This window comes from Tauraco erythrolophus, chromosome 14 (genome assembly GCF_009769465.1).
Source record: "Tauraco erythrolophus isolate bTauEry1 chromosome 14, bTauEry1.pri, whole genome shotgun sequence".
In the NCBI taxonomy this organism is placed as follows: Eukaryota; Metazoa; Chordata; class Aves; order Musophagiformes; family Musophagidae; genus Tauraco; species Tauraco erythrolophus.
This window is the reverse complement of record NC_141478.1, coordinates 4712658-4730117: the sequence shown is the minus strand read 5'-3', so window position 1 is coordinate 4730117 and position 17460 is coordinate 4712658. Positions and strand designations below refer to the sequence as shown.

Below are 17460 nucleotides of genomic sequence, written 5' to 3'. Positions count from 1 at the left end.
AAAACTGAACTCTTCATGTGTGCACAAGACATGTCCTCTAATCACTCCTCCTGGTAAATGTCTTTCCCAATTCAAGGTGATTTTCGTTTTTCAATTTACTCCAGCACTTTCCTTCGTATTTCATTACTACTTACTCCACTGTATCACTTCAGAGGGCAAAAATGAACAAGAAAAAGAAACAAATCCAGCTCCAAAGACAAAGAATTCTGATGACAACACTGATGACCGTGGAGTTACTATTTATTCTTTTTAAAAGAAACTGAACCCACTTTCTTCTGAGGTTTAAAGGAACATGTATATTGACAACAACAGTTTTTTCATGCATAAACAATAAAAGAAAGAAGCTTCCTTTTCTTAGTAGTAAGCTCCTATTTCAAAATCTTGCACTATAACATGCCACAAACCACTAAAAGCTGCAGACACAAGCAAGAGGCATTCAACTAAACAAAGAACACTGGAAATGCTTTCCATTTGCAACTATTTGTTAACACCACCTCTGGGGAACAAAACATTCACCGGCCTTGAGTTACAGCTCCTTTCAATCTTTGCAGCAGGGGACAACACCGAGATAAGATAGGATGGCCATGCACTTCAGCGTAAGCGGTTGGAACAGCTGGTACTACAAGCTCAAGTAGATAACAAAAGAAATATTTCTCAGGTGAATATCTGGATGCAAGCAAAGGCAGTGTAAGTTGCTTACATCCAAGTGTCAACTGGAGACAGCCTTACTATTGATTGAATGGACGAATGACACGCAACACGCATGCACAGACACACGACTGGTGCAGGTATCATCACAACCACCTTTCCAAAAAACCTGACACCTTAGAACAGCCTACAAAGGCATCTTTTTAGCATAGTACTGAAGCACTACAAATTCTAGCACACTGACTGTCCTTTACTCAAAGTCTATGACTTCCAAGGGTCAGTAGGCAATAAGGCTGTTTGCTTAAAACACTGGCAAAATAAGATCATCAGCACGCATCACTCCAGCTGTTAGAATTAAATAAGAGCAGGTGAGTGACATTCTTGCAAGAAACTATTCTATATAGTATCATCAGTTGCTGCATTATTTTTGTCACCATCTACATGATTGCTCCCTTCTAAAAGCACCATTGTTATCTTCTGCAAACCGTGAAAAAAGGGAAATAAAATTAAATACACTAAAGAATACACGTGCCTAAAATGCAAGCACATAAAGCAAATAATAAGCAAAGCAAGGTAACTCCTACGGTTTGTTCTGTGTGGTAACGGTCATCAGCCAACCTTGAATCTTGTGTTCCTAGGCTTTCACTTCCATTTTGTTACTGTCTACTTTAAGACCTGGTTCTGCATTGTACTGACCTCCTCAAGCCCTTCAGAAGACTCAGTGGCAACTGACAACGCGCAGGACCACACAGAATCAGAGCTTTCAACGGTGAACGCATCTAAGCAAGCCTTTACCACGAAGTCATGCCATTCCTCATCGTATGTTCTCACTACTACCTAATGCAATTCGCATCACAAGCTGCCACAGAACAGAGGGTAGAAAAAACCCCAACATGACAACTCCGATGGATGTTCCAGAAGCTGCGTTACCTTTGGCTCCCGTTGCGTATGAATCCGGAGGGGCATTCCGCCATGCACTCATCGTTGTGAATCACGAACCTCTCGTATTCACTTGTTTCGGTGGCGGGGACTTTGGAGCAGAACTCTTTAGTCACGCAGCGCCAGCCCTCGAACTTGTAGGTGTTGGGAGGGCAGGTGGGCATGCAGACTCCTTCGTAGTAGTAATTGCGACAGGCCACGCACGCGGTGTTGTTGTCGGGCGCCGTGCAGCTCCCCAAGCATTCGGGATGGCAACACTCATTTTGGTCTGTACAGGCTCGCTTGCCACATGAGCTGGGGCACACTGCAAGACAGAAAGCAAGGTAGCATGAAAAAGAGCTATTAAATAAAGCAAATGGCATTAAAGGAAAAACTCTGATCCGTACAACTCTCTGCGTTCATTCCCTGGGTTCTAGAATATCTCTGCAAAAGAACAAACACCTGTAAAACTGACAAATTAAATTCTGTTTTTCTCAGTTTTTAGTTGCCTGAAAATAACTTTTTCTCAGATCAAATTTATAACATGAGCCAACTAAATAATAAGGAAAAACAATGAAAGCAAGATCAACATAAGGATAATGGAAACAGGCAAGTACTGGAACCTATTCTATAGCCCTAGTATTATGGTTAATTTATTCTTTTTTTAGTGCTGACTTCTTGTCTTTCTAAGCATTTCTTGTCTTTCCTACTTGTACTTCAAATTGGTCTTCTACCAGCAAGAAAAGAAGCTTCCTTTAAACACCTTAATCACACTTGTACAATAAAGCACTACTATACTGTAACACACATGGTTAGGTTGACCCCAATGTAGCATCCCAATGTTACTTATATATGCAAAGTGAGGTTTAACAACGTACAGATGGTACACATCAAATACCATGGAATTACGGAGCTACTATCTTCCCCTGAAGAGCGTAACAGAATTCTGCCTTAACCCCAAATTTGAGGTTCGGATAACAAAATATGAAAGGGAGAAAAAAAAACGGGTGCAAATTTATGGAGATACTCCTTTTACGCGAAAGCATTTCAGTTTGGAAGACCTGACCGAGGGGCAGAATCATCAGCCGACAAGCTCACCACTGGTCCATCAAAGAAGGGGCAGCATTATGTTTATGTAACAACAACATTTTGATTACGGCGTTGTGTGGCCTCTGAGCCACGCGAGCTGCGTGCCAGAGGCTCTGTAAACAAACACAGATAGGAAATCTGCTCTGCATTAAGGAACTGTTTTCCACTTTCTAACTTAGCTAAAACACAGTACCGATAATAACAGCATAAAGCAAAATTTCAGTGGTACAACTACGGCGAGATCCAAGCAAAGCACCACAAGACATTTAAACTGAACGACTTGAGCAAAAAGCATATAACCAGCAAAGAAATCAATATCCCAAATGAACATGGAACCAGCAGAGCCCAGCCTACAGAGAAAAACAATGTTTTAAGAAATGATATCAGCTCCACAAAGTTCTGCACTGCAATTTCTCTTTCGGTTTGTAGCTACAGTGTTGTTTTAATGCAGGACTAAACACCCCCTCCTCTTCCCATAATGGGAAGGCTTTCCAGTATGTTTTGACAATGCTATTCAGCAGAGCACTGTAATTATGACAGAGGACAATAACTAAAAGGGAAAAAAAAATCCCAAACTGTTCACAGGTCTACATCAAGATGTAGACATCCTACGTCAAGTTTTGGTTATAAGCAGCCATTTTCTGCTAGCTTTAAGGTAGCATCCACCTCAAAAAGGACTTGTAAAATTGCCATCAGGTAATTTTGCATTCTTATCAAAATGCTTCTATATCAATCTTGCTTAATTTTATTCACTTAATTTTAAGCCTTAACTGCCAACTTTGTAAGTTTAAGCATCTGAGTACCAAGTTGGGTTCTCCTTATACAGTTAAGGCTAATGAAGATTTTGTGGAGGAAATTCAACCGGTAGATACTCCTCAAGTAACTTGACAGCCTTAACGGTATCTCCCCTATATTGAGCAGGTGGCTATTAAGCATCATGAGCAGACCTGCTTAGAACATCTGGCAGTGCTATTACTTGCATAGATGGAGCCACGTACCACTAAGACAACAAGTTTGCATCAAAGGTAGCTTGGATACACTGAACTGAACAGAGCAGGTCCACTGTGCGAGAAGGTACTACTGAAGCTGCCCAAGAGCTCGTCTGTTTTTTCCAATTAGAAAAGAAACCTTACTTAACTTAACCCTGCAACCCTTTCCTTGCACATGCTGCTATTATAACCCCAAAGCACTGCTCCCTACATGTATACTCACTTTTTCAGACTGAAACCAGGCAGAAAAGTAGAAGTAGAGCAGACTAGGGAGACTATGAGAACAAGGAGGAACATGGGGATGGCCGATGCTCACCCAGGTAGCACAAATGTCACATGCAGGCCAAATTAAGAAAATTTTTGCAGAGCTAGTTACTTGTAAGACTACTGAGAGCAGGAATGCAGAGGAAAGCACTGCTAAATAATGCATTGAGTAAAGGTGTTGGATTTTTTTTTCTTGAAAAGGGGAAAAAAAAGAAATCATCACCATGCACACTAAACCCTTAGACAAAAATAAGCAAGTACGCAGGTGTATATTCTTTTTTTGATGGTAACCTGCACCAGTGTAAAAGGAGTAAAGTCTGTACAGATGCCACCTTAGGAAGGCATCACAAATTGCCTCTCACCTTAAGGTCTACAGTACTACTTGCATTTGCAACTACTAAGGGACAAAAAAAAAATAAAATAAAAAAAAAAAATTCAGTGTGTCTTGCTAGCAGATGGACTGCTGTTCTGAGTGGGTACCAGAACTCAGATTTCATGTGGTAGCTGTATTTCCAGTTCAAAGCCCTACTAAGAAAAAAAAAAACACACACACCCCCATGCCTCCACAAAGTTCATTACTAGATGTATTGATTAACTACATGATTTTTTTTGCTTTATCTAGACAATTTGCTGAAAAACAAACACTGCTACATTAAGTATTCAGATAAATATAGTAGAAAAAGATCGAGTTGTTTTTCATTCTCAGGAAAGACTTTAATATTCCCTTAATGCTTCTGTCATTCATGAACAGTCTGCTGTATAAACACGATTCCCAGCATCTCCTTGCAAATCTGCTGACTCTCGTCTACAGAAATATAAACTGAAGCACAGAAGGATATGCAAGTTCCCGTGAAAAAGGTAATCAGTGAAGCAGGTTTTCAAAACTACTGTAATATTTTAATCACAACCATTTTAACAAGAAGTCTTGCAAACTTTTTAAAGATAAATTTTTAAAAGCTCAGCAACCTTGCTTTTCTCTGTCCTATTTTTTTGCTTGTTCTTGCTAACGTTGGCATAGTTTTCAGCCTGGAGACAATACGGGTATCCTGTTTCTTTGAAGAGGCAGAACAAGAACTTTTATGTGTGTGTAGGATTTATTATGAACAACAAAAAGCCTTATCTGCCTTACAGGCCAGCTCCCTCAGACATCTCCGTTATAAAAATCTTACTAAACAACACTGGCTGGCCTTACAATCCAACCCCATCTATCCTCCTCCTTGCTCTCCCCAAGCTATGCTACTTGGGCTGCTAGATTTGTACCAAAACATTTAAAATGCAGGTTCCAAAATACTTTTGCCAAAAAAAAACCCACCCTGAAATATGCTAAATAACACGTTGACTTTAGTCTGCAAGAATATTAGAGAGACAAATATAAGCAAACAGGGGGCTGACACTTGGGGACAGAATTTATCAGCCAGGTACAACATTGCCTTGGACCATGAAGGCTGATGACTGTATACAAAAATATCCAAACCACCAAACAAATCCTTGCTGACAAGCACAAGGGCAAAAAACGCTTAATTGTCATCACATGGAGCTACCAAGATAATGGAAAATTTCAGAGACCTTGGAGGGCAGCCATGGGAGAAGGAAGTCAAAGCAAGACCTGGAGAAGGGCAGACCCTTAAACAGCTTCATGACTTTATTAAGGGGATGATGGAGGCTTCACTAGACCACAACGTCTATTTACATCTAGGGAGTGAAAGTACTGAATAATCATCAGATCTTGAGAGAAGGACATTGTAAGAGTACCAGTAGGCACAAATCAAATTTACTGGAGCAAAACCAACAACAGTAGTTTCTTTGACCATCCATGCTTCACCTTCTCTCTGATTTCTTCAAATGAGAAGCTTTCCCTGTCAATAAAATTCAGGTTTTCCAAATATTATTAAGATAGCTATGATCACTCGCAAAAAGGACAAAGAATTTAATTTCAAGATGTCCACTTACTGAGCAAATCAGATTCAGACCTGACATACAGAAAGCAAATATTTTGAAACTGAATGCAAAGATCTTACAAACAAGAGGCGCTCCAGAAGAATCTGAGAAACTCATTATTCTCAATTAAAATCCCCGAGATGCGAAACCAAAATTGCAAACACAAAGCAAGGCTGGGAAATCCTCAAAACACAACTCTCCAAAAAAAGCAAGCAATAAATCATCTCTCTGTATTTACAGTGGTTCCTTTTTGGACAGCCTCATGCTTAGGAGGTGGTAGTAAGTTTGTCTGACATCTAATACCTCCTGCTATTTGAATCGTGCACAAAGCTAAAGCTTGCTGCAAACACTCTGCGTTGACATCGTGGCTATTGTACACTTTGGACAGACAAAGTGTTCTTATCTCCAAGACGCCATGACTTCAGCAACGCTGAAACAGAAAAATCAGGTGAACAAACAATCAGTCACAGGGAGCGAAAACGCGGCCAGAAGAGGAAGACTTCTGGCAAGCTGAGGCATCGGCCTCTGCCAAGGATGGCACTGTGCCAGTCACATGCGGGCAAGCAAAAGGTTGCCAAGTGTGGGATAAATATTTTTTTTAAAGATTCTTTCTCTCCTTGTAAAACGATATTCGATCCTTCCTTTTTCATACTGTTTCTGCTTTTTTAGACCATCCTTCATATAAAATAATGTTTCAGAAAGAAAAGGGGAAAAAAAAAAAAGCCTCGTTTTGAGCAGAAACCAGAGGAGGAAGGGAGCATTTTCTCCTAGCCAACTACCGAAAAAAACAGCTGTCTAAATTTATCCACAAAGAAAAAAAAATGGTCATTTTTGGAAAGTTAATCCCTATACATAAAGAATTTTTTAAATATTGCATTTTAATGGTCTAAACTTTCGTACGGTCTTTCAAACAGCTGACTTCAAACACTCAAGCAGCCTATACAAGACCTGATTTTTTTTTGCCCAGTATACTGTGAGAATAGAGACTGGAGAGACATTACTCAGAAAATCCAGTTCCAGTGATTCATGGCCAGGGCTGGAATCAAGTAAGTACAGAATAAAGGCTGCAATAAGGAAATATGCATATTAAATACAAGCAGTAACGTGTTCCAGTCACAGAAATATGGGTACAAGTCATCTCAAAGAACTGAAAAGGTCACTTAGAGCAGCTGTATTAAATCTTTATAGTGGTACAAAGCCAGGTATTAGCAACATATTAACGATGGATTAACTAAAGATGGATACTTTTTGTCTTTTCTATCTTTGCCTGCACTCAAAAACCTGGTATCTCATGCTCAGTGAAAATCCCAAAGGGAAAAATCGCTATCGTACCAAACAGCTTTCTTTCTAGTAGTTAAGGCATAAAGTTTGGTAGATTTTGAAATTAACCGCCAGATCTCATTTAAAGGTTCAGTTCAACCCAGCCCTGATACTGGGACTTGAAAGTGATCATCTCCCTCCTCTTTAAACCTCTACTATGTATACAATCATGTCCACCAGTAAGATATTCGGATAGGTCTATACAAAGTTATACCAAGAAGCAAAAGGAGGGCAAAATACATACGTCGCAAGATCATTCACCAGTTATCTGTTTCCATGTTTACATCCTAGTCATCACCAGCCCATTTTTATCTGGCAGACCTTTCCAAGGATCTTGAAATTATTCCGAAGCTTTTCTGCGAATTATTTTCTTGCCGCTATACAAACCCAGCTGAAGTTTAACTAAATCTGGTCAGCTTCCACACAAAAATTTTTGGTCTCTTGTTTTTAGTTATTTCAGTTTATCACAGATGCTGTACGTCATATTCCCTAAGTGAAGGAGTAGGTGTGACAAAGCATCCAGAACCTCAAAACAACCTCAAAGGATCTGCCCAACCTGACATCGGCCCACTAACTGCTCAATATTTAACCATATGAAAGGTCAATGAAGAAATCTACTCTTGCATCCCTTTCCTCAGGATTTTATGGCTGAAAAAACATTTCATGCTAAATGCCTGTATAGCCAGTTGTGCAGCAGTTGGATCCAACTGCTCAGCTGGAAGCATCTGTAGATGATTCTAGAGGAAAGGAAGCGGAAGAAAGGAGTGGAGACAGGTTAGGAAAAGAAAGCCCAGCACCACTCAGCACCTGGGGACTCTGAGATACTACCACATGTGGTAAGGTCTATGAATCATAGAATGGTTAGGGCTGGAAGGGACCTTCAAAGGTCATCTAGTCCAACCCCCCTGCAAGGAACAGGGATATCTCCAACTAGATCAGGTTGCTCAGGGCCTCGTCCAACCTGGCCTTGAACGTCTCCAGGGATGGAGCATCCACCACCTCTATGAAACAGAGAAGAAACATTCATCATTCAGTAAAACGAACACTTTGCCAGAACATACTGTTTTGGTGAGGTACCTGACGCCTTCTAGCTTTACAATTTTTTTCTTCAACATTAGTATTTTCCCTTCCCCTCAGAACAGTTTTAGTACCTGGAGCATTTCAGACTAGCACACACATCAGCACAGCTCCAAGGAGCCAGAGGCCCACGGCATGGTTTGTAATCCCTCAAACACACAACGAAACTGGAGCAAATGGAAACCCGAGTGCAGAAAACAACTACCTTAGACCGCAGTCAACAGGAACCAATTGATAGTACACTTACTCCACTTGCTGCTAAGTGCGTAATACTAATGACCAGGAAGGTGCAAATAAACACAACTTATTGACAAACCCAGGCAGCACGAATTGCATTCTCTTTCAAAACAGTTTATGTTGCCCAGCACAACCCACACTGGCATCATTGCAGCTGGCACTCGAGAGAAAGAGGAAAAAAACAAGTCCACTTTGTCCCTTCCACACCAGTACGAATTCAGTACATAAACAAACTCAACTGAGGCATATACACAGGCATCTATCAGGCATTCAGGCCAGTTTTACTCTATCTTCAACACTAGGTAAACAAATTGGTCGGGAATGTTTCGCCATCAGTGCTGCACTGTTCTAGAAACATTTCCTCTACAAAAAGGGAAATTTGCCACTGGGAGATGCAAATGATCTCACTGGGAGATCAGAACAGTAACGCTGATGCCAGTGGGCATGAAAACAGGAAACTGAGGGTCACCTCGCAGTGGTGAAAGCTGCGCCCCGTCCGCTGCAATCACCCGTCACTCGTGGACACAAATTTGTTCATGTTTCTAAAGGGGCAACTGAAGTTCCTGAACTCTTCAGTAACACGCAAGGAAAGAAAAGGGCTGCTGCAGAACAGCTCTCAAGCAAGTTATTTTTCTTTTCGTTACAGATTACGAGCAATATATGGAGGTTCTGCTTGTTGTTGCTTAAAGCAAAATTTAATCTGCCTGTCTTCCAAATGCTGCAAGTGTAAGGCAATAAGCTTTACAGGATTTAATTAATATACTGCAAGCAAGGAGTGCTGGTCAGTCATCTCCTGGCAAAACCCCAGCTGGAGGAAGAATACTATTCACATTCCAGGTTTATTCTAAAGGAGGAAGACAGTTTGATAACATTATCACACTAGTCTAAATCATGTAGTTCTCTTAATGCTGAAAAATAATGATATAATCTCAGGTAAAAAAAAAGTAACTAGTTTGGAGGGATTCTACTCCTGCTTTGTTTCAGGAATGTCATTTGCATTTATGCATTAAGCCCATCAACAGGCTTAACCATTCTGGCATAAGCAATGAAACATAATGCTCATCTCAGAGGCAGACATCAACACTGCTCCAGACAAAGGCTAATTACCCTAAAAGAAGTGGGGGGGAAAAAAAAAAAAAAAGACCTTCAGTAAAACTGATGTTTACAATACACATGGTAGGGCAAAGCTTGGAAAGTTTTTGCTCATCTCCAACTAGGATACCAGCGTTAACAAACAAACAAACAAAAAAAAGTTGAGTTTTAATCATCAAAAAGATTAACACTCAAGGAAACATCCAGAAAGAGGTAGAACATTCAAACTGGTTTACTATAGAGCAAGTTTTTCCAAGCTGTTCACCTGCTAGTGAGGTAGTCCACTAAAAACAGGATCAAGATATAAATATTTAGGAAACTGAGAAAAGAGAAGAATTACAATGGAAGGGCAAACATGATGCAAGAATACTGATGCTTTGGAAAGTTTGATCAGAGACACCTGAGTGCATTTGTTTTAAATTACGGACTAGTAAGCCTGGGAGTACGTCACCACTTAAGATATTTGCACGCTGCAAGTGAAGGCATCCTGTTAATATTGTCTGAAGTGTTGTTGATCTTAAGGGAATTATGTTCAAAACGATTAAACAAAGTATTTCCTCCATGACTTCCAGAAATACAAGAGAGTGTAAGCAAATCTGACAGCAACTGAAGGTTGTGCTCTTGAGATCCACAACAAACAAAAGGTGAGCTCTTTCCTTGGTTTTAATAACAGTGGAATAATCTTTTCATTCTACATCTTTCCTCTATTATAAACAGAGGGAATACAGAAGGTGCCAGAGTTTGTAGGACCCAAAAGCAGACTGGAAGATTGCACATTAATCCATCTTTAAATGCATTTTAACAAATTCACAGGCAACATGGACAGTGGAAAGGATACAACTCACTTGAAATTTGTACAAAAATTAGTTTCCACCATGGCTGTGGACAGAAGCATTTCAGAAGGAAAAGGGAAGATGTTGAATATCTTTGCAGACTTGATGCAAATTGCTTTCATAGTCTGTAAATCATCCTGAACTGTCTGGACATGAACTTTTAACTCCATCCTATGTGGACTGCTCTCCAAAGAACAAAAATGCTGCAATGGTTGCCTGTTTGCTCATGAATTACTGAACAGCTCTGTTTGTGGCTAGAAAACGCTGAGCTGGGTTGCAGAGCCTGATTCGAGAAGCTCAAGGATGCTCCCGATCCACAGAGGCACTGGACATCGCTGCGACCCCAAAGGAAGCTCCAAGCAAACTGCTGCAAGTTCAGCGGCCCTGAATCCCCACCTCACTCCAGCCAAGCAAAGGACTGAAGCACCTGAAAATAGAAGACACTGGAAAAAAAGTGACTAGAGTCAGGGAGAGGCACTGATGGGAACAGCATATGGGTTTGCTCAGTGTTTTCTTCTAGCCTGACTGGAGGACGGCATTATGTTGTCCAGCCTGCACTTAGTACACTATCTGTAAAAACATCCTCCGTTACGAGATGGAACTGTTCCAGTTCTTCCAACAAATTGATAAAATAAACTGAAGGAGAAAAACCACACTTTGCTATGCCATCCGTCAGCAGGACAAACGGCACACACACCACTGCTGGCCATGTAGTCAAAGAGGGAGTTAATACTTGGATGGGTGAGTTGCCTCTGCTTACACACTTGCACATGCTTTTGAGGAATTCCTATTAGTATGACTGGGGGAGGAAAAAAAAAAAATGACATTGCCTCGGACTTTCTAAATCCTTTCCTGTAGTAAGGATTTGTGATCAGATTAGGGAGTACCAGACAGTTTTATTTATTTATTTACAGGAAGGACAGTCAAGGTGAGCTGTATCACTGGATCTGACAGTCTCCAGGCTGCAGCAAAGCCAGCTCAGCGATGCTGCCCGGCTGCTCCGAAGCCGGAGACGGCATCAGATGGCACTCGTTAAAGAAGAAGAGGGGATTAATGTTTTTGATACTGGCACAAAGTGGGAAGGCACACTGCTTCCCACTCTGTTTCTGCTAGAGTTTGGCATGTTTGAGCTACACTTTTCCCCTCCAGTACTGTTTTTTTGTCATCTCCAGTCACATTCACATGAACGTATAAATACACAGATCCTTACACACTGTGTATAGCAGATACTTACATGGATGGTCTCAAAAAAGAATATTCTTTTCACACACTAAAAAAATTATACAGAGTTATTTTAAATTCAGAACTGTTTGTATATTCCTTATAAGTTTATAAAACTCTCACTGTCCTCCCATGACTAACGAAACTGGAATTGAGAGAGTATGCTATATTTATAACTCGTCTGGTTGCTCATGCCTATGGCCCTATTTCCACCCTCCGTTACTGTACACAGAGCTATGTGAGGTATTGTGGGTTCCCAAACTTCACCGATTTCCTAACAAGGCAGGCCTGTGTCCCGAAGGAACAAGCTGGGGGCTGTTTCGTTCGAGCATTGGCCCAACTCAGAGGGAGAGTCCTTGAGCGCTGTGGTTTTGGCAGCTCTTCTTGAAACTGGTATTAGAGACCATTTCTGTGCAATTACATGCCTAACTGGCACTGGATGTGTATCGATGCTACTGATAGATCGTCCACAGCCCAGGCCCGTTTACAGCCCCAACCATACGGCTGTGCTACACACTTCACCTTACCCTGTTCCAAGCCATTGCAACAAAGTCCAACAGACTATTTATTCACTGGCCTTTCAAAATCAAAAGGAGACAAAACCCACAAGCTTTATTCAAAACCCCCCTGAGACCACACTGTGTTCAGTGATGCTGGCACCCCACAAAACTCAGGAGGTGTGGCAGAGAAAGAGACTCTATCAGGTACCTAAAAGCAGCAAAGTGAGGAAGATGATGGATTTCATATGAATGAGGGCTGGGTGACACTCATAATCTGCATTAATGTCCTAAGGTCTGCCCAAGAATCATGCAACCACATCTCATCTTTTAAACAAAAATACCTCACTAGGTCATAAATCCTAGAGAGAAGTCTAGGTCTTTGTCATGACAGAGGTGCCTCATAAACAATGGACTATTAACACATGCCAGGCGCCTGTGGGGCACAGAAATTGTTTCTAATTTGCAGATCCTATGTATGTTCAATATAAAGAACTATCTATGCAAAAAGCAGAGGGAGAAAAAGACGCAGGCAGATTTTTCAAACTCAGGATATGTTGCAGTGGCTGGGATTGTGGTCTAACTCTCACAGAGTTAAATTAATTACAAAAATTTAAAAAAAAAAAAAAATCAACACACCCACAACTCTTCCTACGAGGCTTTGCAGAGTCCGAAGAGTGCCACATGGTGCTGCCACACCAGGAGTTAAGATAAAGCAGAAAGAGTACTGCCCAGCACTGACGGGCAAAGCAAGCACGGAAAACATTTTTCTCATTCCATATAATTCTAGATTCCATGTTACGACAAAGACGACTTCCACAAACCCTCTCCATGCTGAGGACTCAGACCATATTCAAGTTCAGGAGAATTTATCTGGTGATCTACATAATCCACATAAAAAAAAAACCAACAACCTGTGGCAAGATCTGGACTATGCTTGAAAAGATGAAGCCTCCATACCTACTCTAAAAAACATTACCAGGAAAGCAGAGGCCAACATGGCCAAATTTGTTTAAATGAACTGAGAAAGTTTCAGGAGCAGTTTTGCTTCCTGTAGCAAAATGGATTTGTCCTTTGAATATTCTAGCTGACAGAGAAAGAAATCATTTAAATCACTCTATAAAGCAAAACAGCATTTCAGAAGGGAAAACGGGCATAGGTCAAAGACATATTTCGGTTCAGTCCCCCATGGCACTCGGTGCCTGCTTCTTTTGCACATGACGTACGCTCAGAACAAGCACCAGCACGGAGAGAGCCCCTGGACGCGTTTCGCAAACAATTACAACAACCCGAAACAACGCGCCGCGGCTGAAGTCATCTCGGCACAGGCCTCAGTGACACCGTCTGCAAATCCAGTTCTCACCACGGGCACGGCAGGGAAACACCCGCCTCTCCTTCCCCGGATTCCCGCAGTCACAGTTGTCGCTGCAGGTAGGCAGCAGTGCTGCTGTTTTTTTTTTCCAGTTTATTCAACTGCTTTCTTTGCTTTCCAATAAAGTTGTCAAGATTAACCGAAAACTCTGGTGAGTCAGATATTCAAAGGGAAAAAAAAAAAAATCTGTACTTCTCACCATCTAAACGGTAATGCTACTGGTGTAATTGTTTTCTATCACTTTGCATACCTATAACACAAGACAAACTTTTAAAAGCTATTAAAAACTCTTCCCACTTAAGAAGAAAAATGATCTAAATTTATCCCAAGAAGCTAAAGTTCACCTCACTTTGAAGGAAGGATTTAAACATGCAATATTTTTTCTTCCATCAAAATCAGGGAGGACAATTATAAAAAGGTCTTTGAAGAACTAAATACAGCAAAGCTTAGTATTATCTTTTGAAATTAAAAAAACACCACCAAAACCAGGTTCCACATATTTACACTATTTAAAAAAGGTTTATGTTGCAGTAATTAAAGCATAGTTGTTCCTCCACAAAAGCATTCTAATTTGACTGACCTTTTCTAGAGTTTTGTAAAATTCTCTTTTAATGTTAAAATTCCACTAAGCATTTAATTTATTCTGCAGAGGGTTAGTATTAGGTATAGGAAAAGACGCAGGTTCCCAAAACAAACAAGCACTACACAATTCAGTAATGAAAGTATTTATAGCTTCTTCACACAGAATGTGCAGACTCCAGACAGACTGTGAAGACTTCTTACAACCTCGTTTGCCCTAGAAATTATTAGATTTATAGGACACCTACAAACGTAAAACTTAATGAATTCTAAGCTTTATTTCTCAATAACACTGCAGTAAACAAGAATGCAATTACCTTTTCTTCCAGTTACGGGTCTCCTTGAGCCAATAACAGCAGCTATCTTTGGTTATAGAGGTCAAATGGGTGAAAGCACCATCATCCTTCCCATTTTCAAACTCCTCATGATACTATGCTGCCTTTTTACTATTCGAAAGTGCATCCTTCTCCTTTTACTGATCTATTCTGAACACGCCAGCCCTGCCATTCAGTAAGTTCTCCAGGTGTATATTTGCAATACACAAAGCAGACCAAGAACAAAGTATTTCTGGCTATGCTAGAGTGATCGATATTGTATCATCCCCAGAAACAACACTGACGTGGAGAAATGTTGTGACAAAGGGTTATCTATCACCTCTGGTCCACGTACTCGTGACTATAAAAGGAGCCCAGCGGCTGGTTTTGGCCAGCTGCGGGGGCACACTGCAGTATTGCCATCAGACCACACTCAATTTGGAAAATGCTTTCCAATTCCATCATTAGAAATGACATTTCTCTTCCAATGTTTACAACTGCAACACGGAACAATGAATGGATCTGTCTCTATTTCACGCAGGGAAGGCTCTGCCTTCTCTGCAGTTACATGAAGCTAAACTTCCATAAGCATTAAATAAAGTTTTCCGTAATTATGCAAACACTAGTGTGAACACACTGTTTAAAAAAAAAAAAAAAAAAATCACACGAATCCAAATTTGCAGACAGAACCTTCACTGAAAAACAATAAAAGGGAACTACTAAACAATGGCAGATCCTGCTTGTTGATGGTTATGAAAAAAGAAACAGGGAGGGGAAAAATAATTAGTATTCCAGGATGTCCCACACACACACCCAAAACTAAAAGCATTAAATTGGATGGGAATAGAATAGCTGATTTTGCCTGCAGTCAAATATGGAGAAGTATCATTTAAATTGCAAATTATAGAGCAACAGATTTTTACAAAGTTCAAAGGTTTTTTTATAGTTTGTTTTTATGAATTAGGAATGACATGGGGAAAAAGTAAGGGGGTTGGGCTAACTACTACCCTTAATACATATTTCAGCTTAAATATTTCTCAGATTCACTTGATGCACTCTATCTAGGCACCGCGGCTTGTTAAAGCGATGACAAAGTAAAGCAGCTTCTCAGAGATCATCCCTAAGGATGCAGTATCCGCTGGCGGCCACGCTGGCGCTGGAGGATTAACTGCTACAGAGGATCTCCAAACTGACTAATTACTCCCTCCTCCCCACATCACGTCCTTCCCCACAAGGAAAACTTATAATCCATTTATACCTTTCCTGGGAAGTGCTTTTCAACAAATAGTTCAGTTGACAAACCTTTCGCTTCCCTTTCCCAGGTTTTAAAGAGCTTGTCCTACTAACATCAGATTCCTGGCCTTTCTTCCCACAAATTAAACTTCACGAATGCTTACTAACAGAAAAATATATATTCTCTGCCTTACTCGACATACCAGTGAGGAAGCAACAGGATTTCACCCACGGCACAAATAAGGAACCTGGAGTCTACGGGACCTGCCCACAGCTGCACAGCCTGGGACATGGTTCAAACCGTCTGCGTCCTAAGCAGGGAGATTTCTTCAAACTGCCTTTTTTTTTTTTTTTTTTTTTTAAGATTAACAAATGTATCTGGCTTAAAAATTATCATTTATAGAATAACGTTACCAGGTCAATGTGTTCCTGAGCATTAAGCACCTCTGACAAAAGATTTTAAAAGCATTTTGTGGTTCTTCGTGCAATGGATAACAAGAAAAAGAATAGGCTCAGCACAAATAACTTAATAGCAATGTCTCTGAAAACCAAAATCTTTTTAAATGTAGTTTGAAAACTGCCAAACTAAACTTAAAAGAAACTCTACAACTCCACAAGCCCCTTGGCTGGCTTCTCATTCCCTCAGATTTCATCTCACTTGCACAGCAGTGTAAAGCTTTGCTCACATGTATCTTATCTCTGGACAGCATCCTGTTCACTCTTACTATTTCCTGCTGTATGTTACCTTTTCCCCTGCTCCCTGCTGGCCTAAATTATCCTTCAGGAGTTTGTAGGCTGCAGTCTCTTCCTCAAGCTCTTAAATCATTCCTACCCCAGACTCCTAAAAATACAGTCTCATCAGTTTTTCCCTACAAACCACTAATAAAGTATCATCATGAACTTGGTACTTCTCAAAAGTCTCAACATAGTCTCCTGGTAATCCTATCAATAACCAGAAGGTACAAAGTTCATGCAAGTGCACAGCTAGTTTCTGCTGGTTTAGATCAGGGTTAGCTTGATAAATCTAACAAACTAAAAAGATTGCTGAGTTCCAGTACCTAAAGGTGAAGATTACAACTAAGAAGTGTTCAGCTCTAAGTCTGATCTCACGATCTAAGTTATGTTCTGAGCGAAGTACTGCAGCATATTTTGGTTTTGCAGGTAGTATCCTACTCGTTTATAATGTGCACACTGTAAATCCGAAGACTCAACACAGAGAAATTGAGCTATAATTGCATGTAGAGTTAAATGCTTTTGAAGTCTAATCATTCCCAATCAAGGGTTAGCAGACTGGTCCAAAGAATCGTCTCGCATCCAGAGTGATGCAGCTTCCACCAGATACACAGTAGGTCTAAGGAACTACACATCAGCAAACAGAGAAATCCTTTTTTAATAAAATTTCTATTGGTTAAATGGGGGAAAAAAGATACATAAAGTCCTTTAAAATCTGAAGCATATTCATTATTTTATCTGCACCTTTAAATTCTCTCACATGACAGTAAGTGTACAGTGCTTGCTCACGCTAACGTATTTTTGGCAAGAAAGAAATGCAGACTGCATTGCAAGTATCTGTGTTTAGAGAAGCTTCTTATAGGTTCAGGGACTCTCTGTGCATCCTAAACCCCACAGCCGAAAAGGAAAAAAAAAAAAAAAAAAAAAGGAAAACAAGGAGGAAAAAGAAAAAGGGGAAAAAAGCACCCCTTGTGTTGTTTCATTCACCACTCATTCCAAAACATTCAAATCAGCAGCAGCTCGGAGGGGAAATCCAATAAGGATAAGCTCTCGCCATCCATCCCTGCCCGCATGCTGCTCTGCGGGGCTGCGCGGCCACGTGACGGT

General features: G+C 40.6%; 1 protein-coding gene across 2 annotated transcripts in view; it reads right to left on the bottom strand.

The window, feature by feature from the left end:
• Nucleotides 1-17460, bottom strand: part of IGF1R (insulin like growth factor 1 receptor) — a 178549-nt gene that overhangs the window by 41829 nt on the left and 119260 nt on the right. For both annotated transcript variants that reach the window (XM_086620012.1, XM_086620014.1), the window contains exon 3: nucleotides 1579-1891. In XM_086620012.1, coding sequence (XP_086476138.1) covers nucleotides 1579-1891 — 313 coding nt within the window. The remainder of the gene's footprint in view (nucleotides 1-1578; nucleotides 1892-17460) is intronic.